This window comes from Toxotes jaculatrix, chromosome 23, assembly GCF_017976425.1.
Source record: "Toxotes jaculatrix isolate fToxJac2 chromosome 23, fToxJac2.pri, whole genome shotgun sequence".
Classification (NCBI taxonomy): domain Eukaryota; kingdom Metazoa; phylum Chordata; class Actinopteri; family Toxotidae; genus Toxotes; species Toxotes jaculatrix.
In genome coordinates this window covers 3,880,772-3,905,620 of record NC_054416.1, presented here as the reverse complement: position 1 = coordinate 3,905,620, position 24,849 = coordinate 3,880,772, and the positions used below count along the sequence as shown (strand labels likewise).

General features: G+C 42.2%; 2 protein-coding genes across 3 annotated transcripts; one reads left to right on the top strand and one right to left on the bottom strand.

Moving 5' to 3' along the window:
• Positions 1-445: 445 nt before the first annotated feature.
• Positions 446-21,539, top strand: capn1 (calpain 1). Of its 2 annotated transcripts, none has more exons than XM_041031466.1 (22): positions 446-583; positions 3,372-4,116; positions 6,079-6,148; positions 7,525-7,643; positions 12,557-12,690; positions 13,314-13,482; positions 14,484-14,567; positions 14,958-15,043; positions 15,936-16,010; positions 16,156-16,316; positions 16,926-17,086; positions 17,292-17,303; positions 17,411-17,622; positions 17,838-17,877; positions 17,959-18,024; positions 18,130-18,187; positions 18,352-18,416; positions 18,641-18,709; positions 18,943-19,021; positions 19,174-19,290; positions 19,466-19,524; positions 19,685-21,539. In XM_041031466.1, exons 2-22 carry the CDS (start codon positions 3,859-3,861, stop codon positions 19,709-19,711), a joined length of 2,121 nt encoding a protein of 706 aa, XP_040887400.1. In that variant the 5' UTR covers positions 446-583; positions 3,372-3,858; the 3' UTR covers positions 19,712-21,539. The 2 variants fall into 2 exon arrangements, with proteins under 2 accessions (XP_040887400.1, XP_040887399.1); XM_041031465.1 differs by having other exon boundaries at positions 19,466-19,573; positions 19,618-21,539.
• pnp5a (purine nucleoside phosphorylase 5a) lies at positions 21,332-24,371 on the bottom strand. The gene is made up of 6 exons (XM_041031467.1): positions 24,114-24,371; positions 23,096-23,265; positions 22,900-23,003; positions 22,528-22,703; positions 22,175-22,365; positions 21,332-22,076 (listed from the first exon to the last, which is right to left on the bottom strand). The coding sequence occupies exons 1-6, from the start codon at positions 24,134-24,136 to the stop codon at positions 21,859-21,861; spliced, it is 882 nt and encodes a 293-aa protein (XP_040887401.1). The 5' UTR covers positions 24,137-24,371; the 3' UTR covers positions 21,332-21,858.
• Between the last annotated feature and the right edge of the window lie 478 nt (positions 24,372-24,849).

Sequence of the window (24,849 nt, the reverse complement as noted above, 5' to 3'; positions counted from 1 at the left end):
TATGATACAACTTCCGTATTTATACCTTTAACACGTTTCCGTCTGGCTTTGTTAAAAAAAAAAAACTATGTAACCCAGTGGTTTGTAAAACGATGCTGCACAAACTTTACAATTAAACTAAAAAAGAATAACATTTAACTACCTGTAGGTGTCAAATGTCAACAGTCCTTGAATGTAATGTACTTCGTTACGTGTCCTGCAGGGGGCACAAAAGTTAACAAAGTTACTATGGACACTGGCGTGATAATGCACAGTATTGTGGAGCAACATATTGTTAAAACCTAAGGTTACCTAATGCCAAATGAATTTCCTGCAATTAATCGGACATAACTGCCCCAGTTATGCTCTAAACATAACAACTACATGAGAACACGTTAAGCCCTTCCTCTCAGGGTGGTGTGTTTTGCGAGAGAAGCACGATGAAGGGGAAGCATTAGACCCTGCAAATCAGGGCGCACGCAGGAGGGCGTCTCTACTTAATAAGCTGTGGTAGGTAGCAGGGGAGGGGACAGATCTACACTAAACATGGAAGGGGAAGGAGAAAATCAAGCAGCATATTAAATGTCTAAATAACCACTGCAAGGTAAATATTAAATTCCTTCATTAACACTGGTTTGACTGTAGAGCTTGTGTCGTGCTGCTAGAAGCTGTACAGCGCCTGACATCTTAGTCCGAACTTTTTTTTTTCCCTTTTTTTTTTCTTCTTGAAGCTTGTGAGCCGTTGCATTGTGAAAACTACTGTGACCTGTCGTGTAAAGTCAACTTCTATCGTAAGACCAGTCCGGGACAGTTTTCTCGACAGCAAAAAAAAAAAAAAAGAAAGAAAAAAAGCCATGAAATCTGCCAATATAGCGCGATGATTTCCGCGAAATGTCTTGTTATCGTTTGCATTTTCTTCTGCTCGGTGGAGACAGATAGTGTCTTTGATGAAAGTGAGGTGAAACGAAATGAAATGTATTGCCCAGCTGTTCGCGTTGGTCAGCCTGAGAAAGTTGCAGTTTGACAGCTGAGTACTGTATCTCCTCTCACAGACTACCACCGCCTACCACCAGCACTGCATGCTTATCTGTGTGAACCACATGTCCATCTAAAAGTTGAGCATATGAGGATATGCTTTAAAATATAGATAAGTAACCGGATATTTAACCACACAAAATCTGCTGAGTGTTTTGTATATGTAACAGTCTGTTTTTAACTGTTTGTAAAAGCTGTTTCATCACCCATGTTGATAAAAATCACTCCTACAGTCAGCATTTATTCCCCTCAGTGGACACTGTACGTGTCTAATTTCTCTGCAGGTCTATTTTTTCCATGGCTTCAAAGCAAAGACACTTTGGATATTTAATTTCACAGTGTTTGGAATATGAACCCTGCATGCAGAAATACACCGGGGGCGGTCAAGATGCTTGCTCATACCACAAACACTAGACCTCACACACCCTCAGGCATTACTTAGTTACAGTCAGCATGTATTTATGCAGTCTGAGTCCCTCACTGTGTCGTGAAGAGGGAACCATTAGACTCAGACACACATCAGCAGAAAAGCATGACACATACTATACTGACGTTTGTATTGGTTTCAGATTCTGTGTCTGTCTGCTGGTAAACCCAGGTGACCCCTGTGTGTCCCTTATCTCTGTCTATATAGACTGTTTTCTTCTTATAGCTGCATGACCCTTATGTTCTTTCACATTGCATAATAACAGCTAATAATAACAGAATGTGTATGTAACCTTAAGTAATTCGCCCCTAAGTAAAGGCTGATGTTGGTCATTACACAGTCTGCTGTGGAGGAAATATGCTGATGCCTTTGTAGTTATTTCAACACCTGGCTGTGACTAAATACATAATGACACTCTGTTATGTTTGAGCCGAAAGCAAACATTTCCATCTATTTGACTGCTGTAGTCTTGGGTATTTGGTTGTGTTATAATTCGTCTCTTTGCTGTTGGACTGTAGCTGCTGGTGAAAAAGCCTGGAGGCTTCTCCTTACAGTGTGTGCCTGGACATGCAGTCTACTGCTTGTCATTTCTTATAGATGTCACTACCTGCACTGAGGTGGAGGATATCTATGGGTGTGTGAGTGCAGGGGGGTGGGGGTGTGGGGGGGCGTATGTAAGTGTATTTCACATGTGAGGGGAAATAAAATATTCATTATGACCAGACTGAACTCACGTTGGGTTTGAGTGCACCCCGATAACACACAGCACGGATGAAATCACCAGAAACCTGCAATGTTAGTGGAACAAGTTATACTTGTTATCATCATGTTATTTTTGTTAATAACTGCTTTTTATTTTCATCATGACATGATTTTCATCATGGATTACAGCGTTAGTGATAGATTTTATTTGTAGAGCTCAGACAAGGAGAGAAAATCCCTTGTTTTCCCTGTAAAGTTGCTGTTTTTTTCACACAGTAAAAACAGATCTGGGAACAGCTGTAGCAGCTACATGTTGTGTTCTCTGGCTCTGTTAGCAGGAACTTTTACTCAGTGAACTGTGCCATTTTTAATGGGTGTGGTTCACAGCGAGCAGGGAAAATGTAACAGGGCTCCACTGCGCCCTCTGTACCAGTGATAGACCAATTCTGTTCAGCTTCCGATGTGACTGACGGTTGAAACAGGAAGAGAGCTCAGTTATGAGAGCGAATAGTTGATGTAGTGAGAAAAGCGACAGAGCTGAAAGGAGAGATGTTAAAAATAAACATGCCTTTTGTGCACATCTGTTTCTCTGTGTGTTAGGCTGAAATGGAGAGACAGAAAGAAGCAGAGCCAGGAAGGCAAAGACAGACGAACTGAGACAAACTCTCTCTGAAGCTCCAGTTCTGCCAAAAGCTTCGGTGGCACTAGAGACACTTTATACTTCCTCCTCCCTGGCTGTGCTTAATAAAAGAGTCCGAGAGAGCTTTTGCTTGTTCTGGGCCTCGTGCACTTCATTGTGCATCAAAGTTCAGACAAAACCACAGTCTCTGTTAGCACATCGCGCACACAATGCCCCACACACATGCACGCAGACTTCCCCTCCACACACCTGTCTGATTAAAAATTGACTTTCATTTGCCTCATGTGACGGACGCTGTGCACACATTCAGCACCGCACAGTAAAAGTAGCGCTGATATGGCTGTTGTAACTAATCCCTCTGCTACGCATAGCTAGCATGTGTGTGTGTATGCTTGGATGAAGAGAGAGACGGGACTCATTTGTCTCTTAAACCCTAAATGTGTGCATAGAGGGTGTAAACAGCTGCTGCTTTTGTCTGTGTCCTATACAAAGGTGTAAAGCTATGTGTGGACACGCCCCTGCATCATTCTTTCTCAGTACTTTCTCTGTTTGGTATCTAATTTTTAACTTCTCTCTCTTTTTTTTTAGGGTTTACTGGCGGGACAAGCTGCACTCAGGCATCTGGACAAAAAGATAACAATAAGCTGTGATTGTTGTTATTCTGGAGAAGATCTGCCTCTGCTGTGAGGAGGACATCTCTCTCCACAGACTGCGAAGCTTCTACGTTTTGAACATCTACGCTTGTGATCGTTATTGCATCTGAAGCATCCCGCTGCAGCTCAACCACAAGTACCGCAACCAAGCAGCAGCCAAGTCTCATCCATATTTAATAGCTTCTTAATGGCTACTGATGTTTCATTCTGATTTATGATTGAGCATTGAAGCCATTTCCACCTTATATGAGATTTACATCAGTGCTGCCGCAGAACTCTTTATAAAAAGCTGTTGATGCAATAGGTCACAGTTGCCTCATGAATTATTGACACATCCTAGCTTATCTTATTGTAGTTCAACACATAAAAAATCCAGCAGAGAGTGATAGTCGACCCTTCACTGTTAACTCCACAAGCTCAGGATGGTGGAGGAGCGCATTTATGCCACTGGCATGGCCGCCAGGCTGAGGAGCCAGTGGGATCGCGATGAAGGTCTGGGACAGAACCACAACGCCGTGAAGTTTCTGGGTCAGGATTATGAGTCTCTGAGAGCCCAGTGCCTCCGGAGTGGGAGGCTGTTTGAGGATAGCCTGTTCCCGTGTGCTGCATCGTCTCTGGGATTCAGTGAGCTTGGACCAAGATCCTCTAAGACCTACGGAGTCCAATGGATGAGACCCACGGTGAGAAATGGAGGGGGTTCGGAGAGCTGTGATAGATCTGACTAATTCTGGAGAAGAGATGTTTTAGATATTATTACTATTTCTGACTTCTGAGAATTATACTAATAGAGCAATGATTCAATCAAGTTTGCTTATGGTGTTTAAATAATTGTTTACTCATCTTAATTTTTTTGTGAAAGTTACATTGCCTTTGCTTTGTAGTACAAATACCTGTTCTGTCGGAACAAGCTCCAGCATCTGACAGTTGAGAGCACAAACTTTTTTAATGCAAGAAGCTGTCAAAATCTATGTGACATATTTTACGTTGTTTTTCTTTTCTTTTCTCTTTTCTCTGTCTTTGCTTTACTTCCTGGTTCGATTTTCCCACAGTTTAGCAAGTATGTCAACATCTAACCGGTACTCCAAAGTAATTTGTATAGCACTGACACACATATAAATCATTTACTTGAAAAACACATTTGTCACCCTATAAATCTTTAGCATCATTTGCATGACTGTCAGTAACAATAGACTGTATGTTATATGTGAGTCTAAGGACTTGGACAAGAACATGCAAAAAAAAAAAATAACTTCAAGAGTTTGGGAGATCTCTACTTCTACTCTACTGTTCCTTTAAGCGTTTTTATTACCTGTTAAAATATTTTTACCCCTCCAAGAAACCGTTCCTCGCAGACTTGAATTTCATCTGTTGCTTGGCAACTAAACTTTCTGTCAGGAATCATTTGTAGACATCATTTTAATGCTCCAGTAAAACCAGTTAGGAGTTCTGTATGCTCCAGTTTAGGCAGTTTGTGAATGTCTCAGGGTGATTGCAAGAGTATTGCATCTTTCTCTTCATCTTGATTTGGGCCTGTCTCTGTGTCTTTTCATTTCTCAGTCTCCCATCAGTTCTCACTGCATTATAAATAAACACCAGGGAGCTCCCTGTAGCTGAATATGACACCAGAGAACGAAGTGGGACCGTCTTCATTAGGTGTTGTCACGGCAGCCCTGAAGACGGCACACACTCATAAATGTTTGGTTTGCACATACCGTGACAGGTCGCTGCTGTCAGTACCGTAAAAGCGGGACGAATCGTGATCTTAAAAGCTTGCGGGGTCGTCATCATCTACGTGACTGCAGCCTCTTAGCTTCTCTTGCAGATTTCATTTTGAGTGTGTAGACCACCGTGTGTGCGTGTGTGCATATCCTGTGTGTGTGTCTGCCGGCGATAATGCTTCCTGGGGGTCTCATCTCACCCAAATATCTACTGTTATAAGTCATGTGCCCTGCCTGCACCACAGGATCTGTTGTACTTCTGTGGCATAAGAGGGTTGTTGTTGTTCACATTCCCCCAAAAATCTGTGCCCTGTGTGAGTCTGAAAAAGACAACTGAAGTGTGTGTGTGACGCTTAGTGTTTCTGTGAATTCAACCGTGTGTCTGATGGTTTGTGTGCCGCTGTGTGTGCTTGTGGGACACATGGAGAAATGGAAGATTTCTTTTTATAGCTTCGTGTGGGGCTTCTCACACTCAACATGCTGAGTGGAAGATGGTTTGTGAAGCAGGGAATGCTGGGAAACAAGACGTGAACAACAAACACTAGAATGCTACAACACTGTTTTCCTGAAATGTTTATTACATTATCTCTGCGGGTCCTCAAATAGTCGGGTGTTATTTTTAGCCTCGTGTGTTTAAAGAAGCAGCTTCACATTTGGGGAAATGTAAAACTAACAAATGTTCACATCTGGAAATAATTAATTGATTATCAGGATAGTTGCTAATTAAATTTCTGTTTATTGAGTGCTTAGTTACTGATTGACTACTGCTCTATGAAAGTAATACAACCATGGAGCTGCATCACTTACTTTAAGTCTTGTAGTGCCGTGAAAAACAGCAAATGCATGCTTGTAAAATGTGTGTCCATGCCAAGCAAAGCCGACCTAATGTGTCTGTTTGTTTTTGTATGTGTGTGCTCTCAACAGGAGTTCTGCAAGCGGCCTGAGTTCATTGTAGACGGAGCTACTCGCACAGACATCTGTCAGGGAGCTCTGGGTAAGTCCCACTGGGAGAGATCCCAACTGCTTCACTGTTACCACTGCATGATTCAGCTATGAGAGGAGAGAGCAGGAATTGTGGCAGCCAGCAAATGAAACAGACAATGGACTGGAGGGATGCCAGCTGCAATCTGGAGTCAAGTTGGCAAAGTCTGAAATGAAAGAGTAAAGCTTCCCCTTCCCTTTAGAGCCGCGGACAACATGACCTTGAGCAAGACAATGAACCCTTAACTATGTCTGGGATAATAATTGATATATGTTTCAGTAAAATGATTAACTGTTATCACAGTGCCACAGGCTTTTATTAACAGGTTATTATAAGACAAGACTCCAGGATGTCACTGCACATAATCCTTTTATTCCTTTGATAAAAAGATTCATTGTTATCAGACTGCCACAGATTTACATTGACAGGGTGGTTTGGGACCAGGAGAGGATCATGTGAAGTGATACTACTATGTTGCAGGGAATTAAATGTGGTATTAATTTCGCTGTTGTTGAGCAAAGTAGGTATGGAAGAGAGTTAACTGTCAATCCAGCAGCACCACTAACAGTTTAATGACTGAGATGCCTCCTGCATCTATAATTGATGCTTTGTTTCTCCGTGTCACATCTGTAAACAAGGCCAGACCCAACCCCAAAAATGTTGAGCAGGAAAACATCATGCATCACTTTGTTTAACAGCCAAAATGCAGCGTGACTGAGTGGTCTCTATCAGTGCTAAGGTTATCGGCCAGACAACGCACCAGCTGCCATCAGGGGCTGATATAAACACTCAGTGTTTTTTTTTGTCAAGACGAGCAATGGTACTGTGTATCAATAACCAGCATTAATAGATGCAACTCTGGCTACAACAAAACAGTAAGTGTCAACCACAGACCTTTAGCATTAACATTCAGAAAGTACCTTTACAACCAGTGGAGCATTATTTGGTAAAAGAGCCTCAAGAGAGCAGATTACACAGAGTCTGCATGTGTGGGTGTTCTCAGGGTGTTACTGTCTAACTGAGAAACTTCTGCGTTGTGGTTTTATAATAATAACATCAGTGGCTTATCTTGAAGCCGTGTTCGTTTAAGTCCAGTGGAACGAGTGCCTCTCCCGTTTCCGAGTAGGCAAAGCTTGTTCAAACACAGTTCCTGACTGTTGCCTTCACTGAGCTGTGAATTCCAGTTTTACGAGTGTCTTCCACTGGTTTCCAAGAGCATTCAGGTTTTATCTCAGCGGCATGAATGAATGAGACCTTCACAGGAAAGGAAAGCATTTGACTTCATGTAGAGATGAGGGGAAAGAAACCTGCTGGAATTCTCAATAACATACAATCAATGTATCACTGAGTCTAAGTGTGTGTGTGTGTGTGTATGTGTGTGTCCACAGGGGACTGCTGGCTGCTGGCAGCCATCGCCTCGCTGACCTTAAACAACTCCCTCCTCCACAGAGTGGTTCCTCATGGTCAAAGCTTTCAGCAGGGATATGCTGGCATCTTTCACTTCCAGGTGACAACAGTTTCACTTCCTGTATTTACATATTTCTAATGATGGGAATACAACAGACACAGTAGACACACCCCAGGCCCGACCATCTGGATTCATAGAACTCAATGGCTAAATTTGTTGTGTTTCTGCCCCACAACTTTGTTGTGTCATTTCCAGCGATTTTTCTGTCATAAGCTGCTCTTTTCATTTATCACACCCCACTGAGTCATCAAAGATTGCTGACCTGATCCACACCCACTCAGTCAGTCAGTCAATAAACTCTACCTGGGAGGATTTGAGTGACCAACACCCATTTCTTTATCAGACATAGAACTTTTAAGTCTAGATTAGATTTGATCTGTGAGTCACATCTATCAAGACAAACCTACTTTTAATAATCAAACACTAAACCTCCATCTGAGATCTCCAAGGTATTTCCGCATCACCTCTCTTGTCTGAGGGACCGGTCGTGCTGCTTTGTGACATAAATACAAAATATTGGTTCTGTTTATTCTGCCTCTATGATGCCAGCCTCTGGGAGAGTGCAGAGCCTTATCAGCTGAACTTTGCTTTGTATACAGAAGCAACACACACACACACACACACACAAACCCGAAGGCAAATTTGAGGTTGTAGCTGCTGAATGTGTGGCAATGGTGTCAAACAACAAGCTGAGTCTGTGTCATTCTGAAAACTCTTTAAACCTCAAACTTTACATTTTCTTCTGTACTGAGGATCTAAGAAAAGACAGAACATCTCAACATTTTTTTTATTCATCCAACACTTTTGTCAACATTCAGCCTGAAAGGGCCACTAGTGTAGCTCCTGACCTTTGGCCTCCTCAATATACATTTCCAGAACTGCCTCATTGCTTTTTTCTAAAGCAACTTAAATTAATTTTAGCTTCTACTTTTTTTTTTGTCAGGAAGTCATAGATAACAGCTTGTAGGTTAACACTAATAAGAAACTTCAGAGAAAAGCATGTTCGACTGCAGTGAATCTGTTCTTACTCACTCTTACTATCCTGCTCTGTTCTGTTTGTTAATGTTGTCTGGCCGGGCTGTGGAGGAGTGTGTCTGTCTGTCCTGTGATCTGTCCTGCCTCATTATCTGTAACTGAGTGTGTCCTCGTGTGTCTGTGTGTACACACATCTGATCTGATTCAGGCCAATCTCTGGTGCGTCCATCAGCATGTTTGCAATACCAAAGTGCTTGTGTTGCTAAGCGCCGCTCTCATGTTTCTCTCATGTTCTCTGGTGTGAGGAATTTCCCAAAACAGCTGGAGAGAAGAGAGGGAGAGATTTCAAACTGGGAACGCACAAAATCCAAATTTTATACAGAAATTTTGTCCCTGCGTGCCCCCAAAAGTTATCTTCCCCTCCTACTGCCAAGCATGTAATATTTTTATTGTTTTCAAGCTTTCGTAAGTAAGAAGCAAATGAAAGAAAAACAGTTCTCATTAATAATTTTCCACCGTCTCAACCTGCTTTGTCACAGAGCACTTTGAGCTGAGTCAGCTTCCCTGTTTGATGCAGTGAGTGCTTCGCCAACTAGACTGTCAGCCCGCCAAGTGTTGGTAAGGGAGACAGAGAAGAAGAGGGAGAGAGGGCCAACGAGAGACAGGAGGAAGTGGAACAGGGAGCAGAAGGGATGCTCAAACACGTTAAAGCCACATGTTACATGCACAGGAAACCACTTGCAATGTAGAACACACACACACACACGCCCACTGTGTTGGCCTGATTGCTCAGTCATGGAAGCCCATTACATCAAATCAAACTGTCTGCTGTCAGCTGCCAACATGCTCATGCTGCATACACACACATACATGCACACACAGAAGCAGGTTAGGCTATAGGATAACAGGGCAAATCCATCTGTCAACCCTTGATTCAAGCATCTTTGTGTGGGTAATTGTCCATTTCTACAGAAGCGTCCTTGAGAAAGACACTGAAATCCTTTCAGCTCCAGGGACTCTGTGCTGTAGCCGACTCAGCTCATGGTGAAGGATCAATAAATACCACACACACACACACACACACACATACACACAGAGCTCCCATTTACACACATCTGCTGGGGCTGGTGACTCAATTATAGATAAGTCAGCCAAGGCCTGTTTTTCTCTGATTATTTCCAGAGACACTTTTTACATTTTTACATTGTTGAACACAGTCGTCGCACGCACACATACACACACACACACACATACACACTATCGCTGTCGCTAGAATGAGTAGAAATCATAATTGAATTTGCTCTGAAGGCTTGTAAATGCATGCATGTGTTAAATGTATATGCATGAAGGTTAAATGGTGTGTAAATACATGTGGCTTCTTTATATTTAGAGTTGCCCTAGTTTCACGCAGCAATGAACAGTTTTTCTGTTGCATGTATGAGGTTTTTTTTTTTTTTAGCCTCTTTTCACTGAGTTTGTGTTGCAGCCATCGAATGTTTTTGTTCTTCTGTGTTTCCATTACTTTCTCTATTTGTTTTCCTCTGCCTGAGCATGTTTCCACATCTCTGTTCACTTTTGTGTGCCGTTGGGTCTTCCAGGGATTCCCCTTTGTATCAGTTTGGATCCTTTAAGCCTCTGTATGAATTACTCAGACCTGGATGAGTCATCCCAAAATGTAATTATGAGTTCTGGCAGTGGGGATCATAATTGGTTTAAGAAGTAAGAAAAGAAGAAAAAAAAAGAGGGCTTCGTGAACAAGCGAGGGAGGCAGACAATGGGAAGAAGAATAAATTATAAACTAGGCAAAACCCAGCCATCAGAAACAAATGAAATCGTGAACTGGGGCAGATTCCTTTTTGATATTCTTATTAAAGCACATATTTCACACAGAAAGTCTTAAAAGTGCTTTGAATTGAGAAAGTATTTCTCAAGCTTTAAGGCTGGGTTACTGCAAGTCGTGACGCAGATGTGGTAAGAGTTAGTTTCCCTAACAGAATGCGGAATCCATCCATCCATCTCCCTGCTGTACACACAAAGCAAAAACACACATGCTGTCACAAAGTGCATTTAGTAAATTCACATAAAAACACACACAGGCTAATGTTTTCAGATACCTGCCCATACACACCAGCTGTGGCCCTTTGTCTTACTGCAGTCAGTCCTCCCACTTCCTTTCACCTCTTTCTCTGCTCTACAAATCTAATATTTCTTTCACAACGTACTACTCTATGTTGTGCGTTCTTATTTTGCGTGAGGTTTATTGTATTACTGCCTTGAGCTTTCTGCATCAGTCCGAGTGCAACTGGTTTTTCAGTTCGCTGGTCATGTTCTCTGCATTTGCTCAGAGCTCTCTCAACACAATGTGTGCTGAAAGAAAAGTTAAACAAAAAGCAACCGAACAGGACTCACACTGACTGCAACAAGTCAGTATCCAGATCAGATCCTCCGCTGTGGAAAGTGTTTTCAAATACCTCCATTTCCGGGGTGTCAGAAATGATTGCTTAGTGTGGACAGAGGGCCAGAATGGAGGGAAAAAAGATGGATATTTTCAAGTGCAGATGTCTGAGACAGAGGCCTCTGTCTGAAACCGTATCACATTTCCAGAATATAACTTGCACCTCTCTGCTAAAGCATCAGGCACACAGGAGGATGAGTGAATGTCACAGAGAAGAAATTTGAGTTTGTATGCAAGTGAATACACGTATTCAAAAATCATCACAAAGTCTTGGTTGAGGTGGGATTTCTCTCTTTTTCTGTTCTTAAATTATACGAGTGCAGTTACAGTATGTGATGTTCAGATGGCAAGTAATCTGCACAGATTCATCAAATCTGAAGCAGGTTTTTTGGTTGTGTTTTTATCCAGCGGCAGGAGTCGAGAACTGAAACGCTGACATTTTGACTTCAGCCTACTTTGACTCTTTATGAAACAGTTGTGTGTGTGGAACAAGGCTCTGGCTGTAGTTCATGCTCTGATTCATGAAACCACCGCCCACCCACACCTCCTTTCGATACAGATTTTAACATGTCGTGTTGGTCTCTTCTGCTCCCTGCTGGCCAGCAGCCTTATAGCCACGTGTGTGATGGCCCGATGTGGGAAAAGTACAGCAACAGTTTCGGGAACTTTATCTTTTAATTTCCTCTGGAAACATTTCAGAGAAATGAACTGTGCCCTCTTTTACCTGAGATTACCTGCTGCCTTGTAAAGCCTAGTTTTACGTCATGATTCATTCGTGAGACGTTTCAAAGCCCTTATAGAAGTTCTTGGAAATTAAAAGAAACGAGTCACAGCTACTTTACTTGCTGGACTGGTATAAAATTATTGCTGAGGGCGCTGAAGAGGAACTTGGAGTTCAGCCTCTGTATTTATTTTAGGGTTGAAACACAAAGGCAGGCTGGGAACTGCAGCATTTCTCAAATGCCTCCTCAGTGTCACATGCTTGTCTCTTTTGTGTGGTAAAAACTGATAAGCTGCAGACACTTTTTCATTTTTGTCCCCTTGCCTTTGCTCTATATTTCAAACTAATGGAAATTTGAGTCAAGTGAAGGAACATCTGCCAGTAAGTCCAGTCTTGAGGTGGACTGAGGTGGTTGTACTTTACTTGAGTATTTCCAATTTCAGTATTTTTACTTGAGTAAAATAAATGCATGACTTTTACTAGTAATAAAGTTTTCTTTATAGTTTGCTATCACTGCTTTTGCTAAGTAAATGACTTGAATACTTCATCTACCACTGATACCCTCGTTCATCTTCCAGTCTGAAGGGGCACATGTGCACCGTAAATCTAAATAAAACTCTTATAAAACTAAATATATCTCATCATTCCATCCTGAGAGTTTGATGGGTGACCACGTATTAGTGTAGGATTACAAACTAAATTTTGTCCTTTAATCTTCTTTACACAGTGTATATCTTATCTGTATGTTGTGTATCTCAATAAACGTTGTTTATTAAATGTTTTCTTCTGTCTGTAATGCAGTTCTGGCAGTTTGGCGAGTGGGTGGAGGTGGTGATCGATGACCGGCTGCCAGTGAAGGACGGGAAGCTGCTGTTTGTCCACTCAGCAGAGGGAACGGAGTTCTGGAGTGCACTGCTGGAAAAGGCCTATGCTAAGTAAGACTGACAGACTGGCAGGTCTGAGGTTGGAGCTAATGCTGCTTTCATGTCACATTTTAAAAAGCAAAAGAATTACACGTTGGTCAGATGATCAGGAGACTGCAGCTTTCAGGTTACAGAATTTTTGTTCAGATTAATTAATGAAAAATGGATAAAACATCCTGTAACTAAGGTAAAATTTAGAGAAACTGTCTGAGATGCAGTTCCCAAAGGCTTTCTGGTTCAGATCTTCAGACTGCATGTGGAAATTGTGCTTAGGGAGCAATTGAGAAATACTTGGAGCTCTTAAAGAGATATGTTGCAACTCCAGAGACCACAGCTGCTCCAGTGGACAGGGGTTTGGGGAGTGTTATGTAAAGGTGAGATTTATGCATTGTTACTCCTGCTCTATAAGCATGTAGGTGCATGTTCATATATGGTAATGCTGCACAGTGTGGACCTGTGGGTGCTGACAGTTTGAGTGAACAGAACATGCTGCTGTTTATGCATAAACACTGACATTAATACCAACCTATGTAGTATTTATGAAATTGTTAGTCCTCTATTTGAGGCCTACTCATATAGTTATTAATCCTCTATATACTATTTGCTTGCTCACTCATTTTTTTGTTTTGTCTCAGACTGAATGGCTGTTATGAGGCTCTATCAGGTGGCAGCACGTCAGAGGGCTTTGAGGACTTCACAGGCGGCGTGACGGAGATGTACGAACTGAGGACAGCCCCCTCCGACCTCTTTAGCATCATCAGGAGGGCCATAGACCGAGGATCACTGCTGGGCTGTTCCATTGACGTCAGTGCTGCAGCATTCGTGCATCCTTTAGCCCAAGCAAATCAGAAAATTACACAGATTGTTCTTTTTTACCAAAGCGGCTATAATCTACATTTTCATGATAACAATGTAAAAAATATCAATGCTTGTAGCTTGTAATGATGAACGTACAGGGCCTTAAAAAGGGAAAGAAAATCTGGACAGGTTTGTCTTGTGTAGATTTCTCCTGGGCTTCACAGCTTGACATCGGTGCTGTAGTGGCAGAAAAATGTGGGATTTGATCTGACACCAGGAGAGGGCAGCGATGAATGAGAAACTTGCCGTGAAGGAGCTGGAGATGGCAGGAATTCAGTGTAACTGTCAGAGACTCATAGGTGAAGTGTATGTTTGCAGACAGGAGGGACTGAGCTCAATCAGTACACCTCCCTGCGGTGCTCAGCTCGGGTTGGTAGAACTGTTAGAGAGACAAATCAGAAGTGAAACATTGCAGAGACTGAGAGCTTCCTGCAACATAAAACAATAGTAAAAACCTGAGATAAACAGCTTTAACTAACATTTATTATTTTAGATGTGGCCAAATATTAAGTGCTAAACATTAGGGACAAGTGGCAGTTTGCATGTGAACCCTGTGAACCATGTTTCCCATGCGGTATGTTAACAAATGTGAAATCCAGATTGACGAAACTGATTGAGACAATGCGTAGACGTCTCAGTGTCATTACATCTGTCCTGACATCACGTTGCATTTCTCAGTCTGGTGACTCACATCACTTCTGTGTCTGAATTAGTTAAAACAGCCAGTGACAGTGATCTCGCTAATGGATTTCTTACTCTGTGAAGTTTGTTGATAATTAGTTAATTAGCCGTGCTGCGACAGTGACAGTGACCACTGCCTGTAGATGTCACTAACCCTGTCACATGTGCAGATATTTTCCCCGTCTTTGTCACCGTCTTCCTGAGTTCGTCAGTCGACCTCAGTGACTGCTGTTTTAATCTTGTGCACCCTTTTGTCTCGTCCTCAGATCTCCAGCTCAATGGACAGAGAGGCCGTCACATTCAAGAAGCTGGTGAAGGGACACGCCTACTCTGTGACGGCTGTGGACGAGGTGAGGAGTAACGACTGTCGTGGATCGTTGCAACTTAAAAAACAAAAATTCTTTACAGGCCCAAAGTTATGTATGATTTATAGTTTATATAATGGATCTAATGGATTATATAATGGACAAAATACAGTGTAAGCAAACAAAGCAAACACAAAATCCAGAGTCAACTAAACTGAAATAAAGGCAGACCGCAGACAGACTGCAGAGTTGTAGAAGGCCCTCAGTTATTATTGTGACTGCAGCATGTGCTTAAGTCAGTCTTATGTCCCCACTTTAGATGTAATTGTCCTGTTTTACAATCCTAAACTTTGCGATGTGTGACATGCTGTACATCCGGAGCTAGAGAAAATCATTCTCTGTAATATTTCCAACAGTAATTTTCTTCCTTCGTAGGTGGTGTATAGAGGAAATATGACCAAGCTGATTCGCATCAGAAACCCCTGGGGGGACGTGGAATGGACCGGAGCCTGGAGCGACGAGTAAGACATTTATTACACTGTTCTGCAGCTTTCACCCTGATTAAAACACAGAATGGCCGTTCTTTACTTTCTATCTTCATACTAAATCTTGTACAGAGGTTGACAAATAATGTACATGTATTTATATCTCATGAAAATAGCTTCCAAAGGCTTTACCACTCACTGACTCTGATCCCAAAGAAAGAGACAGAACTGACAGAAAAAAGAGAGAAAAACTGAGGAGGGAAGAGGGTTAGCTGGGGCGCCCAGCTGTCTGTCCTCCTCATTGGTGGAGAAGTGGGTGGAAATACATCATATCATGTTACTATAGTTATGAAAGGGAAAAAAATACCAGGCATTTTTCCCACAGGCAATGCTCTGTCACAGAGTCACTGAGTAATTTCAGCACTTCACACATTCTACCTGATGAATGAAGAATTTGCAACTGTACACAACAAAAAAACAAACTTTTTTTTTTAAGCATTTCCACCTTAAAAGAGGAGTGGACTGGGACAGTGTGCTCCCATTAATGTTTGCTATTGATGATCTCATGTGGTGTGGCTTTATGGACTTTAGTAACCAGTGTGGTACAGACTGAGATATCACAAGAACTACTGAATTTACTGCCTTGAAATTTGATACAGATGTGCATAGTGCCATAAATAACAGGGAGACGAAAAGAAACATACACTGTGTGGTCAGAGGGGTGATTGGAGAAGCCGCTTTTCAGTCGAGAGTTTATGAAGACAAATCAAATGGATTGCAGCAGATTTAAAAAAAAAAAAAAAAAAGAAAAAAGAAAAGCCCAGAAGATTTTGCAAAATTTGCCTCAGGTTGTGTGTCTGTGACCTCAGCACTTGCAGTGTCCAGTGGTTAATTTGTATTTGTGTGGTCACCTCTTTTCTTTTCTCAGCTCCAGAGAGTGGGACAATGTGGATCGCTCCGTCAGAAGCCGGCTGCAAAACCGCAGCGAGGACGGTGAATTCTGGTGAGACCACATGAGGTTTTACATATTATAGGATTAAATTTGTTTTACCATCTATTTTCCTGATGATTATTCAGAGCTGTGTATGTGTAACAGTTGGATTATTCCTTATCCAAGAGAGCTTTAAATGTCTGTTTCCACCTCTCAGGATGTCGTTCAGTGACTTCCTGCGCGAGTTCAATCGTCTGGAGATCTGTAACCTGACAGCCGACGCCCTGCAAAACAGCCAGCTGAAGAAATGGAGCTCCTCGCTCTACCAGGGAGAATGGAGAAGGGGCAGCACTGCTGGAGGCTGCAGGAACTACCCAGGTATGAAGTGATGAAGGGAGGAAAGAGGGGGAAACTGGGAGGTTGCAGGTGGATGTTTGGAAGAAACATGAACAGAGAGAAAAAGAGGAGGTAGATGACGGAGGATCTTTCCCAGAACACAATCTCATTTAATGACCAGTTTTGGGATTAGCTCAAATTCTGTTCCAGGAACACTGAACACTCCTTTTACTTAGAAAAAGAAGGACGTGTAGAAGGAAGGGGGGAAAGTATTTGGATGAATTTACAGAAGGAATGCGAACCAGTGACTCCCATTTAAACAATGAGGCGTGAAACAATGACCTGCTTTAAAATAAATTTTGGAAATGCCCCAGCATGAACAGAGACATGCATGGTAGTGAAGTGTGTTTACTACCAATACAAAACTTTAATACATCCATTTAAGGTAAAGGATTTATGGAAATGGTAACAGATTATTGATGATTCCTCCAAATGAGTCTTACTGATGTTTGTATTGTTGTTTATCTTTCTCTAAAGTGTCTTTCAGCATTTACTAGAAGGCTCCGTGTCCAATATGTAAAGTAGTTATAACCCTGATTACCACGTTCCACATTAAAGGAACAATCTGTCATTCTCGCCTGCTGTCTCCAGCAACCTTTTGGCTCAACCCTCAGTTCAAGATTTTGCTGCAGCACCCAGACACTCCTGGACAGTCAGACTGTAGCTTCCTGGTTGCCCTCATGCAAAAGGACCGCAGGAAGAAAAGGCGAGAAGGCAAAGACATGGAGACCATCGGCTTTGCTGTCTACGAGGTTAGAAGCATCCCAGCAAACACAAATTGCTAAACTTAATTTAATTTAAACTTAAACACTTTTATTTTAAAGGTTTGTCCAATTAATTGTAGTAGTTTTAGGTCTTACATCTGACAAATATCTACTTTCTTTCATTTTTCTGTCTTCCTCTGTTCTGTGTCACATCACTAATGGTAATAATCTCATCTCTCTGTGTTCTGTACAGGTTCCTGGTGAGGTATGAGCTTTTCTAAACTCCACTTTCTGAATACTACACTGTGTTTGTTGTAGCTAATACTACCTCTCTACCTAAAACACTGTTAAAACCTGAGACTCCCCTCTCAGTTTGTGGGCAGGTCTGGTGTCCACCTGAAGCGGGAGTTCTTCCTCACCCACGCCTCCAGCGCTCGTTCTGAGCTCTTCATCAACCTGAGGGAGGTCAGCTCGCGGCTGCGGCTGCCGGCAGGGGAATACGTCATCGTCCCTTCGACTTTTGAGCCGCACAAAGAGGCCGACTTCGTCATCAGGGTTTTCTCTGAGAAGCCTGCTGACTCTCAGTGAGTGACCATAACGGGGTGTGAGGGAACTGAGAAATGAAAATGTTGTACTGTTGTTAATCAGAAGGTATCTCACAGTATTTTTCTTTCGAAATCCAAATTCTTGACACATTTAAGATTTTGTTAATGATTGTTTTATCTTCTGGGTTGTTTTCCAAAAGTATTGCATGTAAGTGGTTTTGAATATCTTGCAATGTTACTTCTTTCTGCATCAGGGAGCTTGATGACAATGTTGAAGCGAAGCTTCCAACAGAGGTGAGAGGATAAGACACCTTACTTATAACACATGACGTCTAATGACGCAAAACATTTACTGAATACGTTTCCGTGTTTTAGACACAGTTGGAAGAGAGTCAGATCGATGCAGGCTTCAAGAGTCTCTTCAGACAACTGGCTGGGCCGGTAAGCACACAATCACACTCGCAGGAAGTGGACTAGGAGAAATTGGTTCATGGTATATACATAATCATATTTAATTTAATGGGCCCTCTCTGGTTGTGCCTACAGGACATGGAGATCAGTGTCACAGAGCTGCAAACTATATTGAACAGGATCATCAGCAAACGTTAGTAGCAGCAGGAAACACTCAAGTGTGCGATGGGATAACAAGCTTGTGTTTTGCTCATGACATTATAGAATCAGTTTAAGTATTTGACGTGGTTAAAAACTGTTTTTCAGGTGTTGAATCTGTTGTCCTCTTTTTATCTTCTGTCTTTCCTGTGCAAACAGATAAAGACCTGAAGACAGACGGCTTCACAAAAGAATCCTGTCGCAGCATGATAAACCTCATGGACGTATCCTTGAAACTGTGTAAAAATATCAGTTCAGCTTTTATTTTGTTACCTTTGACACTGAAGACACGTGAATATTTCCTGGAAAAAGGCCGGCTGGTTTGATTAAGCTGTTTGGGTCCTTTTTCTCTTGCCTCCTGAACCTTGATGTTGACCTAAAACCTTCACTCTGTTGTCGTACTTGTTGACCAAGAAAGTCTGTGTTGTTTTTTAACTCCTCGGATCAGACGGACGGCAGTGGAAAGCTGGGCCTGACAGAATTCCATGTACTCTGGGAAAAGATTAAACGATACCTGGTGAGACCAAACAGTGATGGGTCATGCAAGGAAATGAGGCTGAAACAGTATCGATTCTGTTTCGTGGCACTTGCGTCAGCCTGTTGTTTATTTTGACATCTGGCCAGAGAACTGGTTTTTCATTTTCTTGTTTTCTGTCCAACTGCTTGTTTGTTTCTTTCCATTTTCTGTTTGTCTTCATTCTGTCTGTTCCTTCTTTCTTTCTTTCTCACCTGTTTATGTCGCCATGCCAGACCATCTTCAGGCAGTTTGACTTGGACAAATCAGGCACTATGAGCTCCTATGAGATGAGGATGGCTCTTGAGTCTGCAGGTACCGTTCCTTTTCATTTCAGTGTGAGAAAAAGGAAGGAAAAACACAAGAATCAGAGGCTCTTTACTTTTCATCTTTAGAAACTCTTTTTGATGTGTTAAACATCTTTTTCTGACACTTTCCATTTTTGTTTTGTAAAAATTTGTGTTCAGGTTTCAAGCTGACCAACCAGCTGTTCCAGCTGATCATCCTGCGCTACACGGAGGAAGACATGGCTGTCGACTTCGACAACTTTGTCACCTGTCTGGTCAGACTGGAGACCATGTTCAGTGAGTCCCACTACTGCTCACCTTTAAAGCACCATTAAACAACAGTTCATAAAATTGAAAATAAATAACATACACTTCATTTCTGCCAGGTGTTAGGATTCCTGAATGACAAAACACCGTATATTAAACCAGAAGTTAAAATACTTGATGATTCTCTTTGTTTCTGTCTCTGAAGAAACCTTTAAGACCTTGGACACAGATGCAGACGGTCAGATAAGCCTCACCTTCTTTCAAGTATGGCCACACATTCACATGAACAGAAATGCTACCAGATACTCAAACAATGTTTTTGTTATCCATACAGATTTAATCTGTATGGATACTGAAATACCTGGTGTTTGTGATTTATTCATGATTAACAGTCCCTAATTCACATGCTCTGTCTGTTCTACAGTGGATTACGCTGACCATGTTTGCCTAGAGATGAGTGGACTCTGTAACTCTTGCACTGCATCCTGCTGCATCGCCAGGCCCAGTATCTGTTGTTTCAGAAGTGCCTTTTCTCCTCCTCTTCTTCCTCGTCTTCCACGCTGCTTGCTGCTGAGGCCCACTGAGACTGTAAATTCATCTTTACTGTGCCTGTATTGGAAACATGTGCCAAACCTTTATTTGTCACCTCGTTTGCCAACAGAAGGAAGCTCTCGTCTTCTAGCCCGGCGACTGCTTTTAGCTATACAAACATTTCTTGGAAGCAGAGCCAAAAAAGCCTGTAGTTTTTATGGCAAAGTAATTTTACAAAATGTCACAATATTCCGTTTTTTTTTTTTTTTGTGTGTCTGAGAAACAAGCTCTCCATTCATACAGAAACAAAATGTCAGTCTGCAGGTTTCCCTCTTCGTGGCTACATTAATCTGCTGATTGGATATAATACTTTGATTTTTTTGATTAAATCATTTAACTGATCAAGTGCAGTTATCTGCAGAATGGTCCCCTCAGAGCTTTTTTTTTTTTTTTTAATGGGAGATGTTTGATGTCAATTATCAGAATCTCAGTGCAAGATGTGCAGAGCTGCCAGATGTGCAGAGCTGCCAGATGTGGAGAGCTGCCAGCTTGCTCTCCAGCCAACAATTAGTGCATATGAATGTGAGTGTGTGTCATTTCGCTACTTGGCCTTTGTAGCAGCGCTGCTGGCCTGGCGCTTTCTGTTTACATATTGTGCCAAACTTTGTTTTTACCTGAGCAACAAGGGTCCACTCATGAATCTTTATTGGGCCCTGCAGTGCAGAGACAATGGTGGTATGAGAATGTGTAGAGTTACGTTTCTTAAAAAACCAATCCTGTTCAGCTTCAAACATACCTGCTTATCATTTTGCATGGTAATTTTTACAGACTGTTTTGCAAAATTTGAAAAAGAAAACTTTTAACTTTTATATCATTGTTGGAACTGATGTTTTAGTGGTTTACAAAGGGACGTGTCAGCCTTGTTTAATCTTGACTTTCAAAGGGAACAGGAACACGTCAGTACTTTAGGTAAAGGTAAACATTTATGCAAGGTGGAGGACATGTTGTATGCATGCAGTGTGGAATGTTATATGTTGTCTGCCTGCCTCATTTCTATTCAACCTGGGGCGGAAATGTTCTATTTGAAAGGTTTTATTACAAAATAATATGTCACTTTTGGGAAGTATGGAGCATGTACAAGTGTTTCAAATACCAAGATTGTTTGTTCTGCCAATTATTTTACCAGTTTTTATCTTTTTGTAAATGGGGAAATTGCATTTTGAAACATTATTTTTTATTTCAGCAAAAGGTAACTGCCAACCCCTTAAATATACATGATAATCTGTCAATGCCTCCATTTTTGTGGTGTAATGCTTATATAACATTGCCCAATGTTTACAATGGTAACATTCTGGGTCCCTTTGGACCCATTCGTTATGCCACACATTGGTTTACTGTGTAACTTGTTCTGAATTTATATATGTATTGAATCTGTTAATGAAGGCTGAGAATGTTGGTTGTTTTAATGGCTGTGATGAGTAAATCAAGTAACATTATGTCTCCCGTCCACACCCAAAGAACAACACAAACAAACGTAATATAGTAATAAATAGTACATTTAGTAACAACATTCATATTAAAAAAAACAAGCACAGTAAAATACCTTAAGTCCACGAATGTACACAATTCAACATCATAATATTAAGATCTTTACAGCAGATTTTGGCTCATTGTTAAGTTAAATTGCAGACATTTATACAAGCTGATCATATATTAAGTTAGAACAAATATACCTAGTTTAAAATGATACAAAAAAAAAAAAGAGAAGTGACTTTTTCATCTGGAGCCGCTCGGTAGAGGAATGTAGGCAGAGTGACACGAAAACAAGGGTTGTGTGTGTTCTCTATGTTTCTATATCTCTAAGTGAGATTCTTCAGATGGCTATGATGCTGTCATCTTTTGACCTAAGACTAAAAGCAGCCTAAACCCTCACCTAAATAATCAACTGTTGGGATTTTCCTTGGCACAAAAGCATTGAACGTGAATCACAACCACTTCTAGTGACACTGCAAGGCTAAGACCTGGCTTCTGAGTGGCAAGAATGCCCCTAAGGAAGCATGGCGTCCGTTAGGCGTAGTTGTTGTTGTGTTCAATCCTGGTCACCATGGTGGAAACCAGCCGCTCCAGCTGCTCCGCTCGCTGCTTTCCTGTCTGAAGGACCTCCTCGTGATTGGCCTTCTCTTCACTGTCGTAGTCCATCACCGCCTGGTTGGTGATCAACGAGAGGGCGAAGACACGCATGCCGCAGTGACGTGCAACAATCACCTCGTGGACTGTGCTCATGCCTAGTAAGGAAAAGAGGGCATTTAAAAATAAAATAGTGATATCAGGATACCAGGACAGATTTACAGAAATAGCTGATAACTCCACAAAAGCTGCTCACCAACAGCATCAGCCCCCAGTTTGTGCAGCATACGGCACTCAGCAATGGTCTCAAATGAGGGGCCGCCCAGAACGCAGTAGACACCCTCCTTCAGGAAGTCTCCGTAGCCGAGCTCCTGTCCCACATCCATGGCCAGCTGCTGCAGCTCTCTGTCGTATGCGTCGGACATGCAGGGGAAACGCACACCGAACCTACAGAATAAAGAAGTGGACAGACACGTGGGAGGTTGAGAGACGGCCTGAGGCTGATGCATCGCTTTTTCTTTTAGTTACTGCCTTATTGAATCTTTTATTCATCTGCATGTCCCAGTGCAGGAAACTCATCTTTGCTGTATGCACACAGACAAGACCTACCTCTCATCGTTGGGTCCGGCCAGAGGATTGTTGCCAGCGAAGCCGGGCATGTTGAGGTGGTCTTTGATGATCATGATGTCTCCAACTTTAAAGTCCTGATTGAGGCCTCCGGCTGCGTTGGTCAGCATCACTGTCTCCACGCCGAGCAGCTTGAAGATTCTCATGGGAAGTGTAATCTGAAAAACACACACGGTGTGCAAACATAAACATTATATAACTATCCAGAGAAGGATGGTTCATGACTGAAGCATGACTGGATATGGAGCCTTTTTTGAAGGCCACTGATTTCATGGCAAATTGCTCAATACTGACGTCAAACCCAATGAGTTCAAGGATTTTAATGAACTCTGAAACTCGGTGAACCACACACACCTTCTGTATCGGGTAGCCTTCGTACAGGTGGAAGCGCCCCTGCATGCAAACACACGGCCTCCCCTTCAATGTGCCAAACACTAGCCGTCCTGCATGTCCATGCACTGTGGAAAAAAAAAACCACAACCAGTCAGTAAATATCAACAGTATGTGGTGGACAGTGAGCAACAGAGGGGTGTGCTCTTATTCAACGCACCAGTGCTCTGTGGAAAGTTGGGGATGTCCTTGTAGTTGAAGGCTACCTGGTCCTTTAACATGTCAGCCAGCCCTCCGAGCCCCGAGCCGCACACGATGCCCACTGTGGGTCGCAGGTCTGTCTGGGCCAGCAACCAATCGGCAGTGGCCTTGCAGTCCTCGTAGCTGTAGCTGGAAGACAAAGAAAAAGAAGGTCGGAGGTTAGGATGACCAGTGTTAGCAAATCAGGCAGAAATCAATGCAAAGATTAGGGTATTATTAGTGACAGAAACAACCACAGATGGATCAGGACTACTGTATCTAACAGTGTCCTTCACATTTTTGTACTTTTTGTGCTTTTTCTGCAGACGACATGCCTTCTTTCCCTTCTTTCACTATCAGACTCCAGTTTTTTTCCACAGTCCTTACTCTCCTCTCTTTGCCTCCTAATTCACTAAGTAACATGTGATGTGCTCATTACTATCAGATTACAGGATAAGAGGCTCATTTTCTGGGCAGATCTGAGAGCTGCTGCTAATAAGGATATGACTTTTGAAGAGACACACAGTCTCTCCCTGACACACATTCCTGCAGAGTCACCGCAGACTCACACTTCTCATGCACTTCACTGGTCACACACACATTTGTCTGCTGAGGTGAAATATCACTTGTCCCTTCTCCTTCTTGTAAATTCACAATTTGTGTAAATACTTCAATTTGACAAATTTAATATTAACAACTTAAAATCCCCATCTTCTGCCCCAAAGAACACTGACTTTAAAAGTAACTATAAATTATATGCTGTAAATCATGAATGAGAGCGACGGAAATTCCACGTAGCAGCTCCTCAGGAATAAATGCGGGATTTTCCGTTTAGCCTCTGGTGCCTTCGGCGCATGTGCGTATTTTCTTTGGCTCCCTTCCACACATTCCCGGTATATTTTTTGCCCACAGCCTTGACGTGTCCATGAAGGGCCCATGTGTTCAGCAGCATGGGGAAAGGAAATGTGAAAGTACAGTAAGTTCACAAGTGTACTCACCCTTTGTTTGCCTCTGGAAACATTGCGTTAGATTCCGTAATAGTCTGATGAAGTAAGGAAAAAAGAAGCTGATGTGTGAGGAGTGCACTTTTTTTAAGCGCAAAAAATAAAATAAAAATAAAGTTCCAAAAGCAGCAAAACTTTGAGTTAGCTGTTAAAAAATATTATAAACAAACTGGAGGGGAAAATTAAAAAAAAAAAAGAGTCTTCAATTCTATTTTTTTTCTTCTGGTTTCAAAGTCTTCAGCGCTTCTGGTGTGAGTCTGGGGAAAGGGTGCAGATGCCGGGTTTATTATAGGCACAGACCCCCCTCCTCCTCTCCCCTCCCTCCTCCTCCCCCTCATTCTCCCCCTCTGCTCAAAATGACGCATATGGATGCTGCAGCCTCATTGGCTCGGCGGTCACACCTTCAAAATAGTACGTGTAATAAACGTGTATGTTCTGATCGTCAGCCGTAATTAGTCAAGTCATAATTCATCTTCCCAGCAGCGACAGCAGCAGCAGTGTTGTGTTGTGGTTGTGATATTGCCTGTCATTGTCCCGTGAATCCCTGTGTACTGGACGTCCACGTCACTGTTAAAAGGAAATTTCAGCTGTTGCAACAGCCGCTCAGTAATGATCATTTGCAAAACAGGATATGATGTCCATTCCCAGCAACTCGTGTCTCATTGTTGCCCCTGTTCAAGTCTTCAGGGTCACGTCTTCAAGTTAATGTTCTTCAGAGTTTTTTTTTTTT